This window comes from Electrophorus electricus, chromosome 22 (assembly GCF_013358815.1).
Source record: "Electrophorus electricus isolate fEleEle1 chromosome 22, fEleEle1.pri, whole genome shotgun sequence".
NCBI classification, from domain to species: Eukaryota; Metazoa; Chordata; class Actinopteri; order Gymnotiformes; family Gymnotidae; genus Electrophorus; species Electrophorus electricus.
In genome coordinates, this window is record NC_049556.1 from 10387058 (window position 1) to 10410817 (window position 23760).

The 23760-nt window shown below is 38.6% G+C and overlaps 3 protein-coding genes across 3 annotated transcripts; 1 reads left to right on the forward strand and 2 right to left on the reverse strand.

Moving 5' to 3' along the window:
• Positions 1-101: 101 nt before the first annotated feature.
• Positions 102-6398, forward strand: LOC113576438. The gene is made up of 6 exons (XM_035521326.1): positions 102-181; positions 1453-1517; positions 1772-2104; positions 4520-4831; positions 5141-5300; positions 5524-6398. The coding sequence occupies exons 2-6, from the start codon at positions 1484-1486 to the stop codon at positions 5717-5719; spliced, it is 1035 nt and encodes a 344-aa protein (XP_035377219.1). The 5' UTR covers positions 102-181; positions 1453-1483; the 3' UTR covers positions 5720-6398.
• Positions 6399-7614: 1216 nt separating this feature from the next.
• Positions 7615-11962, reverse strand: LOC113576437. The gene is made up of 7 exons (XM_035521749.1): positions 11915-11962; positions 11695-11797; positions 9632-9705; positions 9418-9534; positions 8552-8851; positions 7862-8110; positions 7615-7649 (listed from the first exon to the last, which is right to left on the reverse strand). The coding sequence occupies exons 1-7, from the start codon at positions 11925-11927 to the stop codon at positions 7615-7617; spliced, it is 891 nt and encodes a 296-aa protein (XP_035377642.1). The 5' UTR covers positions 11928-11962.
• Positions 11963-19585: 7623 nt separating this feature from the next.
• On the reverse strand, positions 19586-23549 carry LOC118240661 (tripartite motif-containing protein 35-like). The gene is made up of 4 exons (XM_035521750.1): positions 23145-23549; positions 22563-22681; positions 21788-21906; positions 19586-20166 (listed from the first exon to the last, which is right to left on the reverse strand). The coding sequence occupies exons 1-4, from the start codon at positions 23547-23549 to the stop codon at positions 19586-19588; spliced, it is 1224 nt and encodes a 407-aa protein (XP_035377643.1).
• Positions 23550-23760: the final 211 nt, after the last annotated feature.

The following is a 23760-nucleotide window of genomic DNA, read 5'->3' on the forward strand; positions in this document are numbered from 1 at the left end:
CTGACCCTTCTCTGCCTTTTTCTTCAGCCCGTCTTCCTTCTGACACGCTGTCACCCCCGGTGTCTCCCCTGCGCTGCTCGTGTCTTCTCTCAGTCGAGAAGTCGCCTGGCGGCTGAGGAACTGAAGGCAGAAGGTCTGCATATGCTGTCGTCACGGAAGCAGCGGCAGTCACAATCAACAGGTTCGTTCTGTGGTCACGTCAAAAATAACACAGTGGTCCTCATCGCTCTCTCTATCACTCGCCCTTTCAGTCACTCTTCTCTTTGTGCTTTTGCTACTTTTTTCTTTGATCTCTCTCTCTCTCTCTCTCTCTCGCTCTCTTTCTCTCTCTCGCTCTCTTTCTCTCTCTCTCTCGCTCTTTCTCTCTCTCTCTCTCTCTCTCTCTCTCTCTCTCTCTCTCTCTCACACACACACACACACACACACACACACACACACACACACACACTCTGTTGCCTCCCCACCCCCCTCTCTCTTGTTCTTTCTCACTACCTCTATTATTTGACAGACACCCTGTCTGTTACTGGGTCCTAAAGCCGCCCCCCACACAGGAAACCTTCTGTGGATGTACCTTTGTTTTTGTGTATGCGAGCCAACATGTACTGCACACTTCACTGCCACTCCACTCAGCAGGCAGTAAAGCTGCAGAGCCTGTTGAGCAACAGGCGTGGGGGGGGGGGGGGGGGGGGCACCCAGTGTGCTCATGCCCGTGGGATCCTCTCCAGCAGATGTCAGCTGGACTTTACTAGGAAGCCACTGCGCTCCACCAGCGCTTATCACTTCAGTTATCTTGGCTGAGAATTCGGGAGTGTTTGCTCAGTTTGTCTGTGGTGAGATTTGACTAGCAGAATGAAAACATTTGACTGATAGCACCAACCGATATGCAGACATTGGCTATATCCGTTGCTAAAAAAAAAAAAAAAATCTTCTTTGGTTCCATCTAGTGGCTATAGTCTACTAACACATCTTTGTTCCACTCAAAGCTTGATGGGGGAAAAAAGCATAAAATCATTGTTATTGCTATTTAAAACGTAATAACTGTTATAATTACAACATGAATGGTGTTTTTGCGGTTACAAAGGATGTTAGTTGTAACTATATTTATTGCCAGTTGTCTGGTATGATAAACATGAAAAGTTATAGCTACAGTTATAAAGAGACATACTGAGATATAAAGATATATAGTGAGATATAAAGATATATAGTGAACTATAAAGAGATATAGTGCTAAATATAAAATCACAATAAACGATCCCAGTCGAGTAGTTGATGAAATCACTAAAGTGACATTTTCATCTGAAAAAGATCTTCATAGAAAATGTCTTTAGTATGAACATATGATTGCATGTCAAAGTGGAGCTGCTACCATAATTCATGTGACTTAATTCATGTGAAATTCACCAAGGCTTTTTGAAAACCCACAGTCCACCTCCATTTTACATCCTGTCTCAGAATACAACAGGCACGCAAAAGACACACTCAAATGTGGCTCCAAAACCTCATGCTTTTATCTCAAGGTAAGCGTCTTATTATCCAGTTGTTCAGCCAAAGGTAAGTGAGGTCATAAACATTATAACATTATTTGTTGACTAAAGATTCTTGTCATCCAACAAGAATAAAGAATGACAAGATGTACAGGAAATAGCGGCTAGCTACGGTTCTCTGAACCCTTTTTCCAAACTTTTGATGTTATAGTATTATATTTGTCTTTTTTTTTAAATCTTCAACTGATTAATCACATACAAATTGTGTTCTTGTTGTTTTGTTATAGCGAGTGCCCTACTTTTGTGTGACAAAACCATTATCAATGCCATCGTTGGAGGAAAGTTTCATGTCATCTGCAAATTCAGTGCAAATCAGTACCGCTTCAGTAAGAAGTACTGGTGTCTGGGGAAGTCCAAAAGCACCTGTGAGATTCTGATGGATACGGACGGATTCACCAAGGCCACCTTAAGGAGACGAGCTCAAATCATTGACGCGGTGTACGGAGGTCTGCATGTTCTGGTGTCTGCCCTCCAGGTGGAAGACACTGGAATCTATTGGGTTGGCATTGACAAAATCTATACTGATATCATGGTTAAGATCCAGGTTTCTGTAAGAGAAGGTAAGGTTTTCTTTAAATATATGCACTGTGTGAACACCTTTTTAGGTACACTTAATCTACTGCTACCGTAATTGTAATTCAGCACTGCTAGTCAATTATGTGTGTGTGTCTGGAATTCTGATAAGGTTTAGTTCTGCTGGGTACAGTATCAACCATATTTCACCAGTAACCTGCTTTTGACCATAGAGCAGCTGATAGCTGATAGCCGGATACCTCTGATATATATATATATATATATATATATATATATATATATATATATATATATATATATATATATATATTTACTGCAATTACATGTACTAAATCTATGTACAAAGATTTTTAGAAATATTATATTATAAATATAACTTTACATGTAACTAGCATTTGATCATTTATATACACACACAAAATACTGAGACATCACTTGCCCTTTATTAAAAATATATTATTTTGGTATTGATTTTTGAATTGGTAGCCTATAGATGCCGCTGTGGAATAATGACATGTGTATGTGTTGAAATATACCCATTATTACATTCTTAACAAACACCTTAAAGATTGAAAAAAGTATTTTTATTAGATGTTTTGTACGATATATAGCATGTTGTGTACATTAGGAAAAACACCAGTCAGAAATGATTGCGTATATTGCATTGATATAGTTAGTAATGTCTCCTCAAAATATTTGCCTAAACATTTGATCACCACTTTCCAAATAGGAGGCTTTCTTGATATATTTTTATTACAATTGGCAGATGTTCGATTCTAGAGTGACTTTCCATTTCAGTCATGTTAGCCCAAAGATTAAATCTCGATTTTTTGAAACTCATGCTGTAGTGGCTCAGTGGCTAAGGTGACTAAGGTGGCTAGTAATCAGAAGGTTGCCATTTCAAACTCCACCACTGCCAAGTTGCCACTGTTGGGCCCCTGAGCAAGACCCTTAACCCTCAATTGCTCAAGTTGTACTCAGTCACAGTTGTTGTTGCCCTGACATAATGCAAATAGACAATTGAACATTCAAATGAAAATGATGATTTTGTTTATTAGAATGAACTTTGGATATGCAAAAACAGAAACCAACACAATATATAACAATCAAATAATGAGAAAAAAGTAATATCCTTAATAGACTCAATTGTGCAAGTACAACATTACATAAGGATAAAAGCAATGTATGAAACATTTTAAAATTGAATTTTTATATCCATTCAGAAATACGTTTCTTTTCCTGATGTGATATGTTACTATATCAGTCATTTCTCCAACTCGGAGATCACTAGAAATTAAGCCGCAAAAAGCTGTCTTTTAGCGTTTGGTTGTTGGAGGGCAGCTTCTGTTTGTCATAGCCTATGTGCTAAACAAAACAACAACCCCTAATTGCTCTGCTAAGTTTGCTTTACAACTGACTTTCGAAATACCATAGAAGTTTCCAAGTTTAGCATCATGGTTACTACGGCAGTAAGCCCCTTCGAGTGCAGTTGAGAAATTTACTCAAAGCATCAATAACATGGTAGCGTCTGTGCAATATTTATGAAGCAGCTTTCATTTTGTTATTAAGAAGACATTTGTAAGAGAGAGTCAAAATCGACCAGCTATTTTGCCTGTGTTGAGTTTACCACTGAAGGGTTACTAAATGAATGGATTTATGAGACTAATAGCACTCTTATGCAATTATTGTTATATTCCTTACCTACTACATCAACCCCAGAAGTCACATAATTCTTTAAAGAGAAATCTTTTGAAACATGATTACCTTTAATATAGAGAGAAGACCCTCGTGGATAGAATCACATATCTTCGTAAAATCCGAATTTAAGCTGACATTAAATTTGTTGCAAAATTCAGAGTATGTAATAAAATCATAGGCCTGGTTGTCATCAAGTAACTGAATGAATATTATTATTAAACCACAAATGTGAGAACAGTGATCGTCCCTTAAAGGTATTGTGCTGAATGGTCCAAAGTAAAGACTGATTTGGGTGAAAAATTATGTTTGTAAATTAACTTACCTAAGACAGTGGAATCAGTCCAAAACGGATTTACGAACTGAGACGTACTTGTTCACTCAGTTGCCGCTTTCATGGACAGCTGTTTCATCTGTAACTACATCTTCGCAGATAAGCAAAAGTATCATCATCACACCCACCCCACGCTTTAGTTGCATCACGAAACACGTGCCGCAGTGATGGCGCATGCGAAATAAATGTTGCTCGTCACCTCATAAGCATCTTGCCTTGTTACAGTATTTCACGTTACAATATCACTAAATTGATATTTCCACAATTTTTTTTCTACAAGCTTATATATAATCTTATATCCAGATGATTGTGGAATCACAGTATTTATCATGTCAGTTAAAAATCACTTGAGGGCAATTAAAACAATTGCCTAACTTTCATTACAAATAGGGTAAAATGGTTGTAATTCCAGAAGGTGTGAGTATTCCAGAGGTGTGGCCTGAAGTCTCCCCTGTGCTAACATGCTGGGGGCAGCCAGTCACCCTGCACTGCAGGAGCTCACAGGGTACCAACGTGCAGTACGGCTGGTACAGAGAGGCCCATTCTGCAAACGCCCTGCTCCAGAATGGCCCCGAGCTGCCCCTGCGCTGCTCATCTCTCCCCCTGGACGGGTGGCTCATCTGCACCGCCCGCAACGCAGTGAGCGAAGAGCGCAGCAGACCTGTCTCTCTCAGCGTCCTGCAGCCGGGACAGGATGGCTGTGTGTATGCACTCACGTCTGAAGGTCAGTCGGACACTCCCACAGTGCGCCTTTACCAGATGTGTGACAAGTGTGGAGTAAATTCAGTCCGCAGTGGTGGCTGTTCCTAGCAATCTGACACACACACACAGACAGACAGACAGACAGAGAGAGAGAGAGAGAGAGAGAGAGAGAGAGAGAGAGAGAGAGAGAGAGAGACAGAGAGAGAGAGAGAGAGAGAGAGAGAGAGAGACAGAGAGAGAGAGAGAGAGAGAGAGAGAGAGAGAGAGAGAGAGAGAGAGAGAGAGAGATATGTTAATCTTAATGTTGCCGAACAGATATTCCCTTTTTCAGGTTTTGAAAGCTATGACTGCTGGAGAACTACACAGCCACCCCTGACATCCAGCATGTCCTCTGTGGTTGTATCACATCCAGCTCTTCTCACTCTGACCAATGGCGATGGAAACTTGGCACTCCATGTCAATCAAACCTTGAATGAAAACCCTTTTCTCAGGTTTGAAAGTACATTAAATTACATTATACAATATATTGTTTGGGTTTGGATACCCATGCATGCCTCTAATTATCACTAACAGTGTTGCATAGAATATCAAATCTATTTCTCATGATTATACCATTTTTTAAAGATATTACAAAGAAAACCAGTCCAGTTTAAAAAATTGTAATCCTTCAAATCCTTCAAAAAGAGTCAGACTTTCTTCCTATGTATTTCCCAGGTCATGGTCAGGAGTGCCAGTGTGGTATGACATCATTCGCTGGTTTCTCTTCACTGCCATGATTGCCACCATTGGCCTAGTACACATGCACACAGGAGTCAAATTAAGCGAAAAACCAAAACAAAACAAAACTGGAGCATGTCTGTCTGAAGCAAATGTACACCAACTCTTATGCACTTACATTATTTTAAAATGACATATTATTTTTGCATATGTTATTTTATAGTTTTAATGTTGCATTTGGTTTGGGCTAGGGAGTGCATTTTTGAATGAATTATATTTACTAATAAATATAATAATACTTAAAGAGTTACTTGTAGATACCACCTGAATATTTGATTTGGAAAAGTCTGTGATTCATTGAAAGTGACTAAAGAGCTGAAGTTTACTCGGTTTTATTTAAATTTACATTTCATGCCACTTCACAGTTAGGGTGCAGAAAAAGCATTTATAAAAATCCTGATAGTTAATGAGCTGCAGATTAGTTCCAAACAAGTGTCTAGTGACTCAAACAAAAAAGCTAAGCCTCACTGTATCTTACCTGAGAGCAGGCTTGGCACAAAGAGTAACAGCCTCAGAACCGTCTGTGTGGGTCTTGCCAGTGGGTCTCCGTGGGAGAGAACCCCCCCGCCCCCCCCACTGCCCAACATGGCTCATGTCACCTCATTGTTACCTCACTTACTCATTCATTAATATTGTGGAATTCTCTGACAAATGGCAAACGCTTTTTTTTTAAATGTAATAGCATTTAAATGACATGTTAATGTCAGTATGAATATGAGTATAGTATTTGTGTGAATAAAATGGTTTTAATCTTAGTGTGCTTTACCAAGTATTTCCAAGCATCTGAACCTCACAACAGCACCCTAGCTCCCTTAAGGAAATAAAAATACATGAATAAAAAAGTACTAATACACTTACCTGCTTGTTGTAATTGTGAATGCACCAATAAACACAAAGACCTCTGTACATACAAGATGTATAAAGTATGCACATACAAAAAAGTAGTGTTAGTTCTATCATGTATTTAGTCTGAATGTGTTAAATATGCAAGTATGCACATACAAAAAAGTAGTGTTAGTTCTATCATGTATTTAGTCTGAAGGTGTTAAATATGCATGCAGTGTTTTCAGTTTTTAGATCTGCAGACAAATAATGAATTTTGATTTTGAAAATTAATTTTAAGAGCATTCTGATTTGCAATCTGTAATCCAGATGAATCTGATAAAAGGAGGGCTTTTAGTTAAGGGATAACCTACTTTTGCAAGGTGATTTACATGTGTGTAATACTTGTGGTGTGTATGTGTTAGATACAGTACATCACAGATGATGTCACACATGTAAGTGATCCAGATTTGCTGGTTCCTTTCACTTGCTACTTGTGTAAGTGTAAAAAGGTTACATTTTGCACTAATTCTGACATTCAACAAAATTCGACATAATCAGTTGATATGTTTAGTCTGAACTGGATGGCATGACGACGTCCAGAACCACCTGGTCATCTCACGAGTGTACTACTCAGTGACTGCACCTTTACACCATCCTCTGATTCTGGAACAGTGCAATGATATTACAATGGATGGGAAGGACTTCAGAGCTCCCTGACTGATGCTGTGTATGCAGAACTGATCGTTGCTTTTCCAGCTCTGGTAAGGGGTCTGCCCTTTACAGGAACATTAGCGCTCTCTGTTGTCAGGGCAATTCAGAAGGTGAACTCTGAAGACCTATACACTACATTAGCCCAGGCCTCAACCTCCGTCTAAAAAGAATCTTTTGTTTGTAATCAGAATACCAAGAGCACTGCATTAGTAAGTCCAACCATCTGCAGAGGTCTGCAGACCTCTAACATGGACAGCAAGGATAAGACCAGTCTGGCAACTCGGCTTATTCTTCGGATTCTGGTGAAGGCGGATTCTCACTCTTTGCCGGATTCAAAAAAGGAAGGGACCAATGGCATGCTAAAAGAATGGTTCTGAAGTGTTGTTGAATTATGAAAATCTTTTAATTTCAGAGCATTAAAATCTGACAAGTTTATATCAAGCACTATGTGTTGGGACCATATTAATAATAAGAAGAAAAAATGATGTAATCTCAAATGATTGGAACATGACTTCCTTCAGATGGATCTGCATAAAAGAACCACAGTAAGAAAATGATACATTTGTGTCAATAAAATATTAACATTAAATATACTTTTGTCATGATGTTGCCATACTATTGCAATGATACAGTGTGTGGAACAATGTATTTTTCACTTATTATTGTGGAATACAATTTAATAATGACCCAAACATTACATTGTAGCCATCAATCAATATTTGTTTTTAAAATGCATTACCTGAGAAACAGCCCTTCAGATCAATAAACGTGATCTTTTTGCTCACGTCATTTTCTGCAGTACAGCTGTAGATTGAGTCACGGTCTGTGGTTTTGTTGATTTGAACTCTGTCCCCATGGCCAATGAAACCATGAGGCCCGTCCCATTTAAAGGTCGCCTGTTCTGAAGGATCCACTGAGCACTGAAGTGTTATTTCTTCTGCTTCTGTACCGTTTGACAGACACATCACTTTTGGCGTTGAAACTGCATCTAAGGGCAAGATGCTTCCTTTTAGACAATACTTAACAAAAACAATCCTCGATGAAAAATGTAAAGCCTGTAATATTAGAGGAACTACTAATCTCACATTTATAAAGTTTTCATTTTCTGATTCATTTCCTGTCATGGCATGATGATCAGATAGGTTGCTTAGATAAACAGCCTACTATACCTGCATGCTGTTCTAATTTATAACAAAAAACACTGCTGGTCTGCTCCAGTAAAATAACAAAATGCACATTTCTTACAGTTTCAACAAAGGCTAACCCCGTGGTGTGTGGGTTTTTTTTATTTTTATGATATATGACATCTATGATAACTAACACCAAATCATTGCTTTTTAATAAAACTGCCTTGTATCCAAGACTCTTAACCTGGGATTGTGCATTCATAAATGGTTAGTGTTTACATCCTAAGACATGTCGCGCTTACCCATAACTGTAATATCATATTTGGACCGCATTAGAGATCTCTCCACAAGGATCTCACACTCATAGAAGCCACTGTCGCTGCTTCTCAGCTGCAGTAGTGTGAGATCACCAGTTGCCAGATTAAGAAGTGCTCTGTTCTTCAATAGGTACCACTCGGTAGTGCCATTGTTCCATGGCAGTATCTCGTATTTGACAACTTTCCTCCCTTGGTGTTGCCACGTAATCATTCGCAGGTCTCCTTTCACACCAGGCCTTAATGTGATATTTTGCCCAGTTTCAAAGAAGTCAACAACTAGACAATCTAAAACGAAAATAGTAAGACTAGTTATTCTGCTGTACATGTGCCGCTAACAGAAACAAAATATCATGGACCAGAAAGGGTGATTAAATAAACACAGCATAGCGCAGTGAAAAAAAAAAATCCTATTCATTTGCTTTCACTCAGACTCTTTCAGAGGAGGCGTCGATATTATTTTCTACACTGGAATAAATGCTTCGGATTTTTTCTACCAACTAAGTCAGTAGGTAGTACCGATTTCATCAACTGTGCAATAGGCCCAAGTTCTCCTAGCTAAAAGCGCTAGCTGCAACTTGCTAGAACTATGGCTATTTTGACTGAGGTTTGATTAATTTTATTATCCCATCAGGGGACATTTTTCTTGGACAACCCTAAACTGCATCATTCAATCCGGTATCATTACAAGCAGTAGTGACATAAAAAGGTAGCCACATTTCCTTCAAGGAAGCGGAGTAAACACACTCACTGAAAAAGTCATAAACTCGTATTTATAAAATGTTAGCTAACCAGTTAGTTATTTATGATACAGCTGGAATCATCGTCGTTGCAGTACTAATATCAGTCGTTACCTCGGTATAGTATTTCGAAAATGAAGGCGGAGCCCACTTGTGCATATAGATATTTTTGCTCGTGTGGTTCATCAAGATGTCCGTTGTTTATTTTAGGAGGTTTGGAACATTTCACCACTAAGAAGAAAATAGATATTCAAACAAGTATTATTTTAAACAATTTGGTAAAATATAGTTTCTCTGAAGATTCTAATACATTTCAAAAATTACAAACCTTCACAGACAGGGTCTCTGCCATCCCAACCTGTATCTCGACAAGTTCTAGTATTTTTTCCAACAAGTTTATATCTGCAAATAGAAGCTGGTTGTAATCAGTATATCAGTCATAAACACGTGAACGTTAATGTGTATATAATTATTCAACCCATGCATACCACGCATGTATTCTACGCGTGTATATTTACAGACTGTGGTATATCGATTGTCGAGCATAATTTCTGAGCCACTCTCTACCCCAATGTTTTTGCAAGCGTTGTCAACATGCAATGAATAATACCACTGTAACGCGTGTGACCCGAGTGCCGAAGGGCGAGGTGCAGGACGCACAAGCTCCAGCGACGTGGACAAACATTTATTACTACATAAAGACAACGGCACTCGCATGCATAACAAACGATGAACATGAACACAATACGATTAACATTAAACAAACACGATAAACACAGATACAGTTAACAATGGCGAGAAGAACATTTAACACTAACACTAACACGCTACCTCAACAGTGACCGACAACACTGCACACAACGACAGGAGTGTAAATGCACAGACTAACACAACACAGGTGTGTGCAGGTGTGGCTACGAACATGGAGCGCGTTCCGTGACAACCACAACATATCATAAAATTAATCCACACATTCATCCATTTAAAGGCCAGTTAAAACAGAACAATATATTTAGTTAATACATATCATTTGTAAAGAAGCCAGTTATTTATTAGCATTGCAGAAGATTTTTTTTACCCCGTTACTCAACAAATGGAGTGGCCTGGTTTTCCCGAATGTTTGCCATTTGGTGTTGAAATATCTGTAAATTAAAGCCTAAAACTACATATTATTTTCCGTTTCTACCGCAAGGTATACAAACATTCGGGAAAACAATTCATAAATAGTATGGAGGCTATCTGTTAATTAGGTAAACATTAGATAAACCCAGCGCCAATGTGCTAAACATATGTATGAAATAATTGCAGCTATAACTGCAGCCTTTGACAACATATAATGGCAATTCGGATTTTTAATTTTTTTTAAATTTATTTTAAACAGAGCCTAGACATGATGTTGATGGTGCCTGGGCATTTACTGACGCAGAGTGTTAGATTGTAAAGCAGACAGATTATAAAGATGTGACACTGTGGTTTGTTAGCATCGTGACTCACCGGTCAGTTTCTGACTAAGTATCTGGGAGGCAAAGTGTTCTCAGCACAGCAATATTGTTTGACTTTTAACAAGTTAGTGCCACTGCTTGATTAAGCAGTGCCTCTGCTTGGTCTGCCACCAAAAAGATCCAGCCAAGACAGAAACTGACTACTGTTGGAGATTTGAACTTGAGATTTGATGGACAGTGACAACAGGAGACATCAAATGATGTCCACAACTTTTTTTTTTTTTTTTTTTAATGAGCAAACCAATTAGTTTTTTAAGGAAGCTCTTATTACTGCCACAGTTCTTGAACTAGCTGGTGATTTTAACTGACCTAAGCTTCAGGATAGACTGCAGGCAGATATTTGTGCTCTGGGAAACTACACTCTAATTTAATGGTAGCATGCAATCGTGCAATCCGAGCCATAATCACAGAATACAGACAGCATCTTTTGTTTTGTTTTTAATGATCCCTAACAAACTATTCAATCAAAGCATAAAACATGGAAAGAGGAACATTTATTTTGCAAGTTAGATAGTCAGCAAGTCTGTGTTAGTACCACAATTTAACTAGTTGCTACCAATTTTATAATATCTTCATCAGTCTGTTTTCTGCCATTATTTGTTATTAACTCTTAATTGATTTTACTGATTTGTGTATCAATATTTTTTTTATTTAACCTATCATCTGTTATGTTTATCAAGTATAAATATCAAGAATATGTAGTTGTAATGTTATGTAAAATTCTACATAAATGAGTACATTTATGAGACTGATTACTACAGATTTAATGTTTTTCCTGCCAGCCTGGTGTTAATGTCATACTATAGTATATGAATATATAAGCATGACTTTAATTTTTTGTGTGTATACATATAAACGATGAACAATAAGTCAGAATTATTTTACTCACCCAATGTTACATTGTGCTATGATATTTGCACCGAACAGAGTTTCGTCAAAATTTGGATATATGTACCATCCATTGGGAATATAAAGGAATCCACAGGATTTTTCTAAAATATAGAAATATCCAATATTATATACTTTGAACAACAGTTAGAGTTCCCCCGGTAATTTAAATGCTGAAACTCCATATAGAACTTCTAAATTAGCTGATGACTTCTGTGTACCGTTTACGAGCATAAGCCTGTGTGATAGTGAAAACGGAATTAGGATAATGCGAGCGACCGACGGAAAGGCGCGTGTAGTTAAAGAGGGGGGAAGCCAGTTGGTTATGAGCACGTGTATTTAAACGCAACGAATTGAGTCGTATGAAGGCGGCGTAGGCTAAAAGTGTATGGAAAGCCAAAGTGGTCAAAGGGTGCGGGAGCATGACGCTAACAGACACGGGAACATGGCAGTGTTGCAGCGGTAGGTGATTCGGGAGTTTTGTTTTTAACGTGACCCGATCCCGGGGCTGGTATGGAGTCGTGTCTTGTTTAAGGTGCTGTTGTATTTGTTTTGTAGTCAACCTGGAGTAGGTTGCATCCTGAATGAAAGGAGAGAGGTGGGAAAAGTAAAAACACTTTAAGTGGGTAAGCGCAATTTCGGTAAATATGGAATATGATGTTTAAATATGATGTGTTTTAATGTTTGTTGACTTGTTGCTTAATTTATGATCTGGGATAATGTGTTTTGTATTTTGCGTGCATGGGGGGGGGGGGGGGGGGGGGTCACATTTCTGTTCCTGTTTTTTACAAAAAAGGCCTAAGGTGGTATCTGTTACACCTGAGTAATTGCAGTAGTTGCAACCATTAGACCACTACTATGATGCATACAATGTACATTGTTTAAAAACATACAATAGCATTTAAGAATGTTTCTTTTAAAAGTAACTTGTATTTGCTTACTAATTCTCAGGGTTCCCTTTTAGATTGGTGAAAAATACAAGTTACATGTGCTGAAAATGAGACAAGAGTGCATATATACATGTTCAAATCATAGACAAGAATCCTAAAAATACTAACACGTCAGGTACACAGGATTTCTTACAGTATGTAATAGGGTGATGTCTGTAGAAGACTTACTTTGGCATTTGAGTTGTAGCTTTGTCCACTGTGTTCCCTTGCAGGTAATTGATCTAGAAGCTGGTTGCCAAGCAGGCTCATAACCAGGTGAGCACTGGAACTCTACAGTGGCTCCATCTGCGAAAGTGGGTCTGTCTGACTCCACAGTCAAAACCCTGTTCCCCCAAACATTGGGTCTGCTACAGTGTGCTGAGGAGGTGAAAACAAACAGCTGAATACAGTATTGGCATTACTGACAAAAACGGGATGGTGTAAATATGGTGTAAATATTCTCTGGATACAAAGAAAAACATCTGACCCCTTTGTTACCCCCACAGAACTAGTAATGCCAAAACTCAATGCTGCAAAATCCCATAATAGGAATGTTGCACTATTAGTCAAGTATTCTACTGTCTTAATTTTGCAAAATCTCTTTAGACATAGCATATGGGTCTAGTTAAAATCGGTTATTCCTGTTAAGATATTTTAACATTTAGAACTGTCAAGTCCTTGCCGATGAAACCTTTCAGTTGTACGTTTACCTGTCACCTGTTTCTGGCTCACGCCCAGGCACTCACACACAGCCAATCACTGACAACATAGCCAATCTACAGCACCCAGCCAATCAGACTCCTCCAACTCATCAATGACCAGCACATCTACCAAGTCAAGTCACTCGATCACTTGCATGTACCCAGTTGCACATGCACCTTGTTTAGCTTCTCTCTTTTAAGTCCACAGTGGATATGTTGTATTGGTCTTCTTGCCAACCATTTCAAAGCTCAGTACAAACTGCAAGAAACTCGGCACATATGAAACAGAAAGGAGGACAATAAAAATTTCAGTGACTAGAAAGTCATAGCTGGTTTAGATAAAATTGTGGGATGTTAGTATGCTAAGTACATACTCTTTTAACTATAATTGAACTTAATTTTAACTTCACTGTCCCATTACATTTATCTTCTGCTCTGGTACATGCAATGTCACATTTTTTTGCTCTACTGTATACAAAGGTCTTGAAATAAGACACAATCATCTTAACAAAGAAGAGAAAGGTCCAACATCAAAGGCAAATTTATACTAAAGAGAAGGAAAGAAAGAAAAGCTAGCCAAAACCTCCCAATATGCTTGAATTTGCCATGGAAACATCTTGAAAGGAGTCGTTTCCTTAAGGAACAGGTAAACTTTAGGACAATGCTTGTAACATGGGGAACATTATTAAACACATTATAAACATGCTACTAATGACATCTCAGTTTAAAGCTGTTTATTAAAAACTATGGAATTACTGGTTTACCAGACCTTACCTTGGATTTCTGCAACCTTCACGAGACATGAGAGAAAGATGATCATTTGATGGAACGCGGTCTTTGCCCTCATTTTTGGCAATCTTATAAGCCTCTAATCAATAATCAATAATAGCCACAGGATCAAAATAATATTTAGATGTCTATAAAAGGAAAAAACAATGAGCTTGTGTGACAGGTGTAGGGGGGAACGTGTGTGTGTCTGTGTGTGCTTGTGGTCCAGACTTAAATGACCCAGCCAACTCTTATCTGGATTATCTTATTCGATGGACTTTATTATCTGCTCTTGCCTGCCTACATGTAAACAGTCTCCTTTTAGGTTACTGGTGCAACTGCTCGAAAAACTCTTCAGTGCCCAACACTACTGCTACATGGCTAATTTGTACACTCGTATAGCCTCTTGAGTCGCTCACACAATGTGTGTAATAATGAAAAGAACTGACAAATGGATTAACAAAATAAAACCAGCAAACAAAGGCAATGTGATCGTTGTCTGTGATCAAGTTTAAACAGTAAAAAGAAAGAATCTTTTTTTAACTCACAAAATAAATTAAATATTTTGACAAGCTTTCAGACTTAAGAACCACAACATATCTGCATACACATAAACAGTTCCCTTTTTAGGTTACTGCTCAAAAAACTGAGAGAGAGAGAGAGAGAGAGAGAGAGAGAGAGAGAGAGAGAGAGAGAGAGAGAGGGACAGACAGACAGACAGACAGACAGAGAGGGAGAGAGAGACAGAGAGAGAAAATTTGCCCTCTTGGCTCCAAAGAATAAAGCACTAAAATTAAGTAAAATATTAACTACTAATACAAAGGATATATACAGTGAACAATATTACAACTCTTTTTCACAATGTTTAGTTCCATCATTACATATATATTCATAAAATACCACATAAATTACTGAGCTCTTTCCTTCTGGACCTATCTTCAGTAGAGTTCCCAGCACTACAGAGGTAAATACCCCACAAGGGTTCAAAGGCAACAAAAACAGAATGTTCTACTGCTTGTGTAAATAGGGCCTTGCAGTTTCATTTGCTACACTAACATATACACTTCTCCAATACAATATGAAGTCACCTAGGCAGGTGTGTTGTTTTTTCTATTTTAATTCTGTGACAACTATGTATTCGCCCCACCTTCTTTTATATACCAGTGTTTGAAATCTCCACCATTATATCCAAACCATACATTATTCAATAGTTGCACATTGATATTCAATTCCTATACCAGTTAAAGCATAATACAATTACATTCTTATTCTTCTCTTTAAAAAAAAAAAGACTTCATCTTGCATAAGGTGGTTTTTCTGTAGCATCCTGAGCCTGGTGGAGAGATATCTCTCACAGAGGTCTGCTGAAGCCTACCCAGAATCCTTTGTAGAAATCCCCTCTTCTGTACACATACCATTTTATAAGGATAGAGAATCTTTATGATCCTTTATGTTTTATACTAATAATATTTCTAATTCAGTATTTAAACCTCTTTTTCCTGTGAACATTCTTTTTTCACCTCAGTGGTAAGAGATGTTGGTCAATACACCAGTTCCATATTTCTCACAAATCATACAGATTCATTTCAGTAGACTGGATCAAATTCTCTGCTTATCTAGGACTTAAATGTCATGACAAACAAATATGCAGGATGATACGGAAAAAAAAACATTACTTTATAAAAATGTTATTATAATTATATTTTCTAGTAGATAAGTTTGACTTTGACACTAATGCTTTGAAGAAAAAAAACATGTAATGAAGTATTCTAATATATCTATTACTTAGATTCCAATGACTGTTTCCAACCAAAAAGAATACAGAATTAATACAGACCGGAGTGACCATACATCTTTCCAAACAGGCAGAGTATGGGAGAGGCTTTTTAGGCAAATGGCAAACTATACGCTTCCTCCACTAGATGGCGACAGTTCATGAACATTAACTGAACAAGGGACCCTCACATGTCTCAGTCAGATTGATATACACTATTATTGCAGTTGTGTGGTCACCCATACTAATTATTAAGTTTCAGCCAAACTATTGTATACATTCAAGCATTTAGCCATACTGAACCAAACTGAATACAATCTCCATAGTCAAATACTGGCAGTAGAATGGGTTGTAGTGAAACCTCAGTGACTTTAACATTCCACACAGGATGCTTTGGCGTAGAACAACACAAATTTTACTTAAAAGCAAAAAATTGCAATGTAGAAAGATCTTTTGCAAAAACATGAGTGAATTAAAAATAAATAAATAAAGTGGGTCAAACAGATGTGAAGACATTAGTCACTGTATTTGTTACAGTGACTAAATAAGTTTGGCTGTGACAGAACCTTGTGGCTGGGAGAAACTGAAAAAACTTAAGTAGATTTAAGATTTTTGTCTGATCAGTTCTCTCTCTCTCTGTCTCTTCATTTTGGGGGTTAGTTGCCTAAAGTGACTGTATGGTGTTCTTGAGAGGATGTGTAAGGAATAGTATCTGTGAGGGAAACCACAGTTGGTTTATCATGTTAGTATTTCTTATTCCTGTCCAGATCCAGTTATCTAGTGTGCAGTGTTGAGTGTTAAACTGAGTCTCCTCCTTGTGCTGGGTTTCTGTTCGCCTCCACCCTCTTACACTGAGCTCTGAACAGATCAAACAGATCTCTCACTACTTTAACTATGACAGGAAAATATTCCATAAAATATTGCTTTTGGGTAATTAGAGAAATGAAAGATATCTAACCCAGATTCACAATAATGCAGTACTGCACACACTCTGTTAAGATCTTATCTCTGTGTATAATTTTGAGACATATATCTGTGAGTATAAATTGTTATATTAGGGGTTCTTATAAGATGAAACTGTTTTGGCTTATTCCCGTAAACCATAAGGAGGGATTGTTGGGTAAGAAGTTTTGTATTATAGAATAAATCACTACAGCCATTCACTGTTTGTCCCTTCTATGAATTACTCTTTCATATGTTGGACACTTCTGGAAAGTGCATTCTAAACATCTTTGTGTCATCCATACAGTACAGGATCAGTAACACATGTGAGACTCTCTGGTCTATTCAGACTACAAGGTGGACTGAACCAGTAGTGCGGAGAGACATGGCAGGTAGCTCTGGCCACCTTCAAATATTCGCCTCTGTGCTGGTGGAGGACCCAACCTCCATTCTGCACCTTATGAGAAGACGCTGTATTGTTGAAGGAGCCATGACACAGGTAAGTCTCACAGGTGAGAACGAGGCTCTGGCCCTGGTGGTCTGGATCTTCATACAAGGTGATCTGAGGATCGGCCAGGTCCTTCATCAGAGGAGATTTTTTCTAGTTTTTTCTAGTTTTTTCTTGATGTATTCTCCTTCCTCTAAGACATTTGGGTAACCAGCATAGTTAGAGTCGGGGTACCCCACCCAAAAGTGCCCAATCACCTTCAGTGAACAGATGCAGTCAGGAACATCAGAGGAGCACTCTTTGCCAAGGCAGCTGGAAATCTGTTTTGTCATAGATGATGGTTTTGTTCATCGCGTGCTGCTGAACCGCTTACAAACCTGTTTAGGCCAGATTTTCTCACAGAGAAGAATTAAAAATATTTCTGCAGCTCATCCCAACCCGAAACCAGTCGAGCAGGGGCAGGATGGGACCCACGTCCTGACATGGTGAGGATGTTTGAATCCAGTCCAGAAGGTTTACGAGACGGCGCTGAAAGATGGTATGCAAGTGAATTTGTTGAAGGGAAGGCAAGGTTGTGCTGCATTTCAGGAAGTGGGGATGGAGGCTACAGTACTGAATCAGGATCGACAAGGTCCTCAGTCACCATCTCCATTGACGAGATTTTTTTTTTTTTCTAGTCATACCCACCTTCGTGTATCCTCCCTCCTCAAAGACATTTGGGTAACCAGCATAGTTAACATCAGGGTACACCACCTGGTGGTTGCCCAATCACCTTCAGTGAACAGATGCAGTCATTTAAATTTCAGTGTCTTAGGTCTCCCTGTGCAGAGGAAGACAGTCTGTGAGGAGAAGGGTATGGATCTGTCTGAACAGAGCTCCAGTGGGTGGTGTTTGTCCAGTCACATACAAAACCATCACAAACCTGTTTAGGCAAGGTTTTCACACGGAGAAGAATATTTCTGCATCTCATCCTGACCTCAAACCAGTCATGCAAAGTATTACTACAGATTAGAGTAATGCTACAAGTTTCATTTCTTCAAATAGGCAGAATATCTCCATAGTCAAACATTGTAAGTAGAATCTCAGATACTTTAATGGTGTCACTCTCTGGTCTCCACTTGTGAAGATCTGGCCTGCTAGACCTGCCCTGGTAAACTGTAAGTACTATTAGAGTAAAATGGAAGTGTACATTTGGCCTTGTGTGTATTTATTCATTATTCATTCACTACTAGATCAGTAGACTGTATATTTGCCTTGAACATATTATAGTCTTTTAAGGTGTACAGAAGGACAGGAAGTGTCATAAGTAGGAAACTGTGAGATGAATATTTATGACCTCAAATACAGTATAGCAGCTGGTCTAGCGTTATATTTGTGGTCATGTGTGTTTTCAAGTAGATCCTGATGAAAGGCTGATGTGCATGCTTTCAGGAGCAAAACAAGACCTTGATCAGACCTTGTCCCCGCTTGGAACACCTCTAAAAAGGAGTGAGCAAGCCAACCATCACACCCACCTTCTCATGTTAGTCTAAACAGGAGCTGTACTGTCCACAAGCACTCATAACTCAGAATGTCAATTTACTCATGTTGAGTTTGTCATATAACAGCAACAGCTGATCTGTAAGGTCTCACTTGAGGCAACATGTTGCATTTATTTGTAATGTACGTGAAAATAAAAACATCATAACAAAACATTCACATTAAAAAAACAAGACAGTTGGATACCTATGTAGAAAACTAATTTTTTGACAAACCACAAAATAATAAGTCAGAATGTGTCAATTACCTAAAGGTTTGTACATAATAATCAGACAAATATAAAATGGGAGAAAATCTAAGAATCAGCGAATAAACCATAAACGAAAGAAAATCAAACCAAAACAGCCCCACACCTCTCACCAAGTTACAACTCTAAGACAGCAATGGTCAGGAACAAACCACATTTACAAGCACAGGTGTTGTTCTCAGTTCTACTGTTTAAGATCTGAGTTAAAAAGAGCCTCAGTCCTACTGGCCTTGAAGGACAGCCTCACCTCTGTGGATGAAGGTCAAAGAAAAACAAAACATCTGAACACTAACGCTGACCCCATAAACCCTTGTGTAAACATACAGGTAGTAGCAGTGCTCCATTCAGCTCCACAGTGTTCAGTGTTTTGGTCTGTAATGGGTCCAGTGTCACTCTGGGTTTACAGGGAACACGCTACAATGTGGCGTGCAGGGAACTGGAGGACCAGGATTGGGAAACACTGGTAAACCATTCAATAGTGCTGTGACTCACTGTTATGTGACTCAGATAATATCTGACTCAGAATTCTTGCAGGTTATACATCTTACACAGGTAGTGGACAGTGACAACATGTTCTACAAACCACAGACTGGTTTTCTACAGTTACTGATATCTTTGCTGGCAATATCCTTAAAGGGGAACTGTAATTAAAGAATAATGGGAAAATTCTATTGGTAAAAGTGTGTGTTATCATGTGCAGGTGTGTACTGGTTATAAGATCAGTGAATGCCACTTTCCCCCATTCGCAGTCCAGCTGCACTCTGACCCTCTGCAGTTTCTCTGTGGGTGTGAGGACATGATCCGCCTGTCCTGGGCAGCTTATCCAGTATTCATCACTGCTTTTACTGTAGCATAGACTCCACACTGAACTCCAGACAGATGATCCCTTTCTTGATTCAGACTCTCTAATTACACCCAGTGCCCAGTACTCACTGCCTCCAACATCAACATCCCAGCAGTGTGTCCCTGAGTTAAAGCCCTCAGAGCCCAGGACACACGGATACACCTCAAATCTCTCTGGATTGTCAGGAAGCAGTGATGTCTGTGGTCTACGTTCTGCAGTAGTGAGATCATCAGACAGGTGGAGGTGTGGATGGGCAGTGTTGGGGTCCAGAGTAACAGGAGCTGAGGAGAGAGAACAGAATGAATCATCACATGTTCTTCATGTGTTTATGTGATGAGGTCACATCTACAGACTGCAGACCCTTTACTTTGAGTGAGATGACTTTAGATCTGTAGACCTTTACAGATATTAAACCTCCTCATGTACCTTATGTCTGGTAATGACACAAGAGTCTAACATGGTATGAATCAAATTGATTGTGTTACGAGTGATTTGTGCCAAAAGTCTATTATATTAAATGTTCTTTTAGAGTTTTATTTTCATTTATGGACAATGTGTATCTCAGTTATTGTTCTCAGCATATCTATAGTATCCACTGTTGTATTTGTATACAGCATCTTCTGGGAGAGAGTCACCCTCAGTGGGTTATACTAAAGAAGTATAGGGACACTGTCTAATTGTTCAAGCTTCATCAATGTAAATGAGTTTATCATCATAAAGCTAATCTGCTCCTCACACACTGGTAGTTTATAGAACTGTAGTTTATAGAACAAAAATCTGTCAGTGTACAGCCAAGAGATGCCTACTTGTTATATTACAGAGTCATCCAAAAAATTGTTAAATTAAATTCAAATGTAAAACATTGTGTGCTTATCTTTAAGTTTTTCATTGGATTAAACAAATAATGTCATTTTTATTAGTTAGTGTCTGCTTACAGATCTTGGATCATTTTTGTGTTGTACAGACCTTGGAATGTCATGGAATGCTCCTCCCCCTATGAGTCACGTGGTACAGCCCACCACGTGCAGGGGGATTCACGTGTTTTGTAACCACACCTTCCAGGATTGCACACACCTGCACAGGGTTTACTGTTTGTCTGTCTATTTAAACCCCTGCCAGTGTGTGCACCGGTGTTGGTCATTGTCGCTACAGAAGTGTTAATTCTGATTATTATAGCTGTAACATTGTTTTGCGTAGTCTGCTATTAATGTATAGGTGTTCTATGTTTAACGTTAAGTGTACAGTCTTGTTTTCCGTAGATGTTATGTGTGAGTGCCACCCTTGTTGTGTATGTTTAATGTCATTAAATGTTTCACAATGTCAAGGGAGTCTGTGTGTCCTGCCCCACATGTCCTGCGCCACTCGGGCCAGCGGCAACGTTACATGGAAGAATAAGTTAGGTACATACAAGCATTAGTATATTTCCAGTATAAGCATTACATGTATTGTTTTGTGGGGGGTTTTTTTGTGCGCCTTCTACAAGAAAAGAGAGAGACAATAATTTAGTGCTTATCCCAGCCCTAGCAATGCACTACATGTACAGATGTACATACAGTCCATGTGTGTGGGTCTGCAAAGTTATTGGCGATTTTCTTTTGTTAATTGTTTGTTTTGCATTTATTGAAATAAATAATATCAGTTTTTTTAGTTAATGTCTGACTATGGACCTTTGATTAATTTTTGGAGCATCACACATGTAAAAGAATTAGTGTGATATTCCCTTCTTGGAATGCCAAGAAATAAATGTTTATCAGTAGTTTTGCTATTATGAGCTTTAAGTGCTAGAATCGTAGATGCTTAATGCATTAATCTTAATGCTTCATTCTTAATAATGTTAAAATTCTCAGGTGTTCAGAACCAGATCAGGTCCAGTAAATCAACCCCATGAAAACCAAAACTCACTGTACTGGAGAGTCTTCTGTATGTTTTCCCAGACTCTGAACTTCAGGTTGGAAAAATGTTTTGCAACATTGATCAGAGCTGCTGACACTTTCTCAGGTTCATTTGGGGTGTGGTGAACTCTGGAAATGCATGAAGCTATATAACTCTATATTGTGTGGCTTATGCAAATTATTATTTTGAGATCATATTCACATGTTAAATGTTGTTCACTAACTCCATCAATGTTCCTTTCATACTTTTACACAACACCAATGTAACTTTTTTATTCATAAATACCATCTTCATATATCATGTTTCTGAACTAATACAGACTGTAGACTGAACACCTAAATGTATCAGAATTATTACACAAACAATATATATGACCTAACCTGCAGAGTAAAACGGAAATAATAATCACTAAGAGAAAGAGAGAGAGAGAGAGAGAGATGGAGAGATGGAGAGAGAGATGGAGAGAGAGAGAGATGGAGAGAGAGAGAGAGAGAGAGAGAGAGAGAGAGAGAGATGGAGAGATGGAGAGAGAGAGAGAGAGAGAGAGAGAGAGAGAGAAAGAGAGATGGAGAGAGAGTGAGAGAGATGGAGAGAGAGAGAGATGGAGAGATGGAGAGAGAGATGGAGAGAGAGAGAGAGAGAGAGAGAGAGAGAGAGAGAGACACTGGAATGGGACAGGATGAAGGATGATATACAGTGATATACAGTGCACAAATGTGTATGAATATTTTTCTCCACAGGATAAGTGGACACTCAAGGAAATCATGACTTTAGCAACATATACAATAATTCAGAATAATGTTTCACCTTAATGTGGGCTGCTGTTTCATCACAGGTTTGTTTGACTTCCTCTAAGGCTTTCAGATTCTGCTGTAGAGGCCCCAAAGAGGTCTTGAGTTTATTCTACAATTCAAATTAGTTTAGCTGAGAGCAGCAGGAGCCTTTTCCAGCAGGTGGAAACTGTAAATGTATAAATGTGCTGGAGTCCCAGAGAGTGAAACTGCAGAAAACAGAGTGGCAGGTTTCCACTTTCACCAAATGTACAGTGGACTCCTCCCGTATCTCTAATGTAGAGTTAGACTTGTGTTGGAGAATATGATTCTCATAGACTTTATTACAACATAGAAACATTAGAGATTCAAGGAGTGCCTTTTTGATTTAGTCATTCTATGATTCACACATATTTGGTGGGTCTTTGCCCTAAAGCCGCATCTATTGACGTTCGATCCTTCAAACACACTGACCCCTGCTCTGTATAATATAGCAATTTTATATAATATATAACAATGATATTAAAATATAGAAGTATATTAGATCATGTCTGTTCCACATTATGAAATACAAAATAACAGAATATGTTTCATACCTTAAAGTCACACACAGCTTTATCTACTGGACAGCAGTCATGATTTTTGTGTTTTTTTGAAGACTGACACACCACATACATAGGCTGTTTGTCCTCCAGACAGAAGACTTTGAGTTTCTCATTGTGCAGACTGCAGAGCACCTCAGACCCTGCTGAAACTCTCTGTCTCTGACTCTCTAGAAAAACCTTACACAGGTTCTTTAGCACACAATTACAGGGAGGGTCAGATTTAGAGGATCTTCTCCAACAAAGTGGACATTCTCGAAATCCCTTCAATTCCCAGAATTTCTGCAGACAGGTCTTACACACACTATGGCTACATGACAGTATAACAGGAGCCCTGAAGATGTCACAGCACACAGGACATGAAAACTCTTCTTCTGACAGAGTGCTTTTAGCAGCCATTTCCTCCAACAGGTACTGTGATGTTTCTTTGTAATGGCCCCTTCTGCACAAAAAATCACTTTCATTTCTAGATCTTCTGTAACAAACACAGTAGCACAGGTGAGAATCATTTACTGTAGTCCTTTATCAAAGTGGGAAAGTTTAGGCTCCTTTTAGAAATTGTACATTAAGAAAAAAAATACATCCAGTGTTTATGACAAAGTCATCGTTT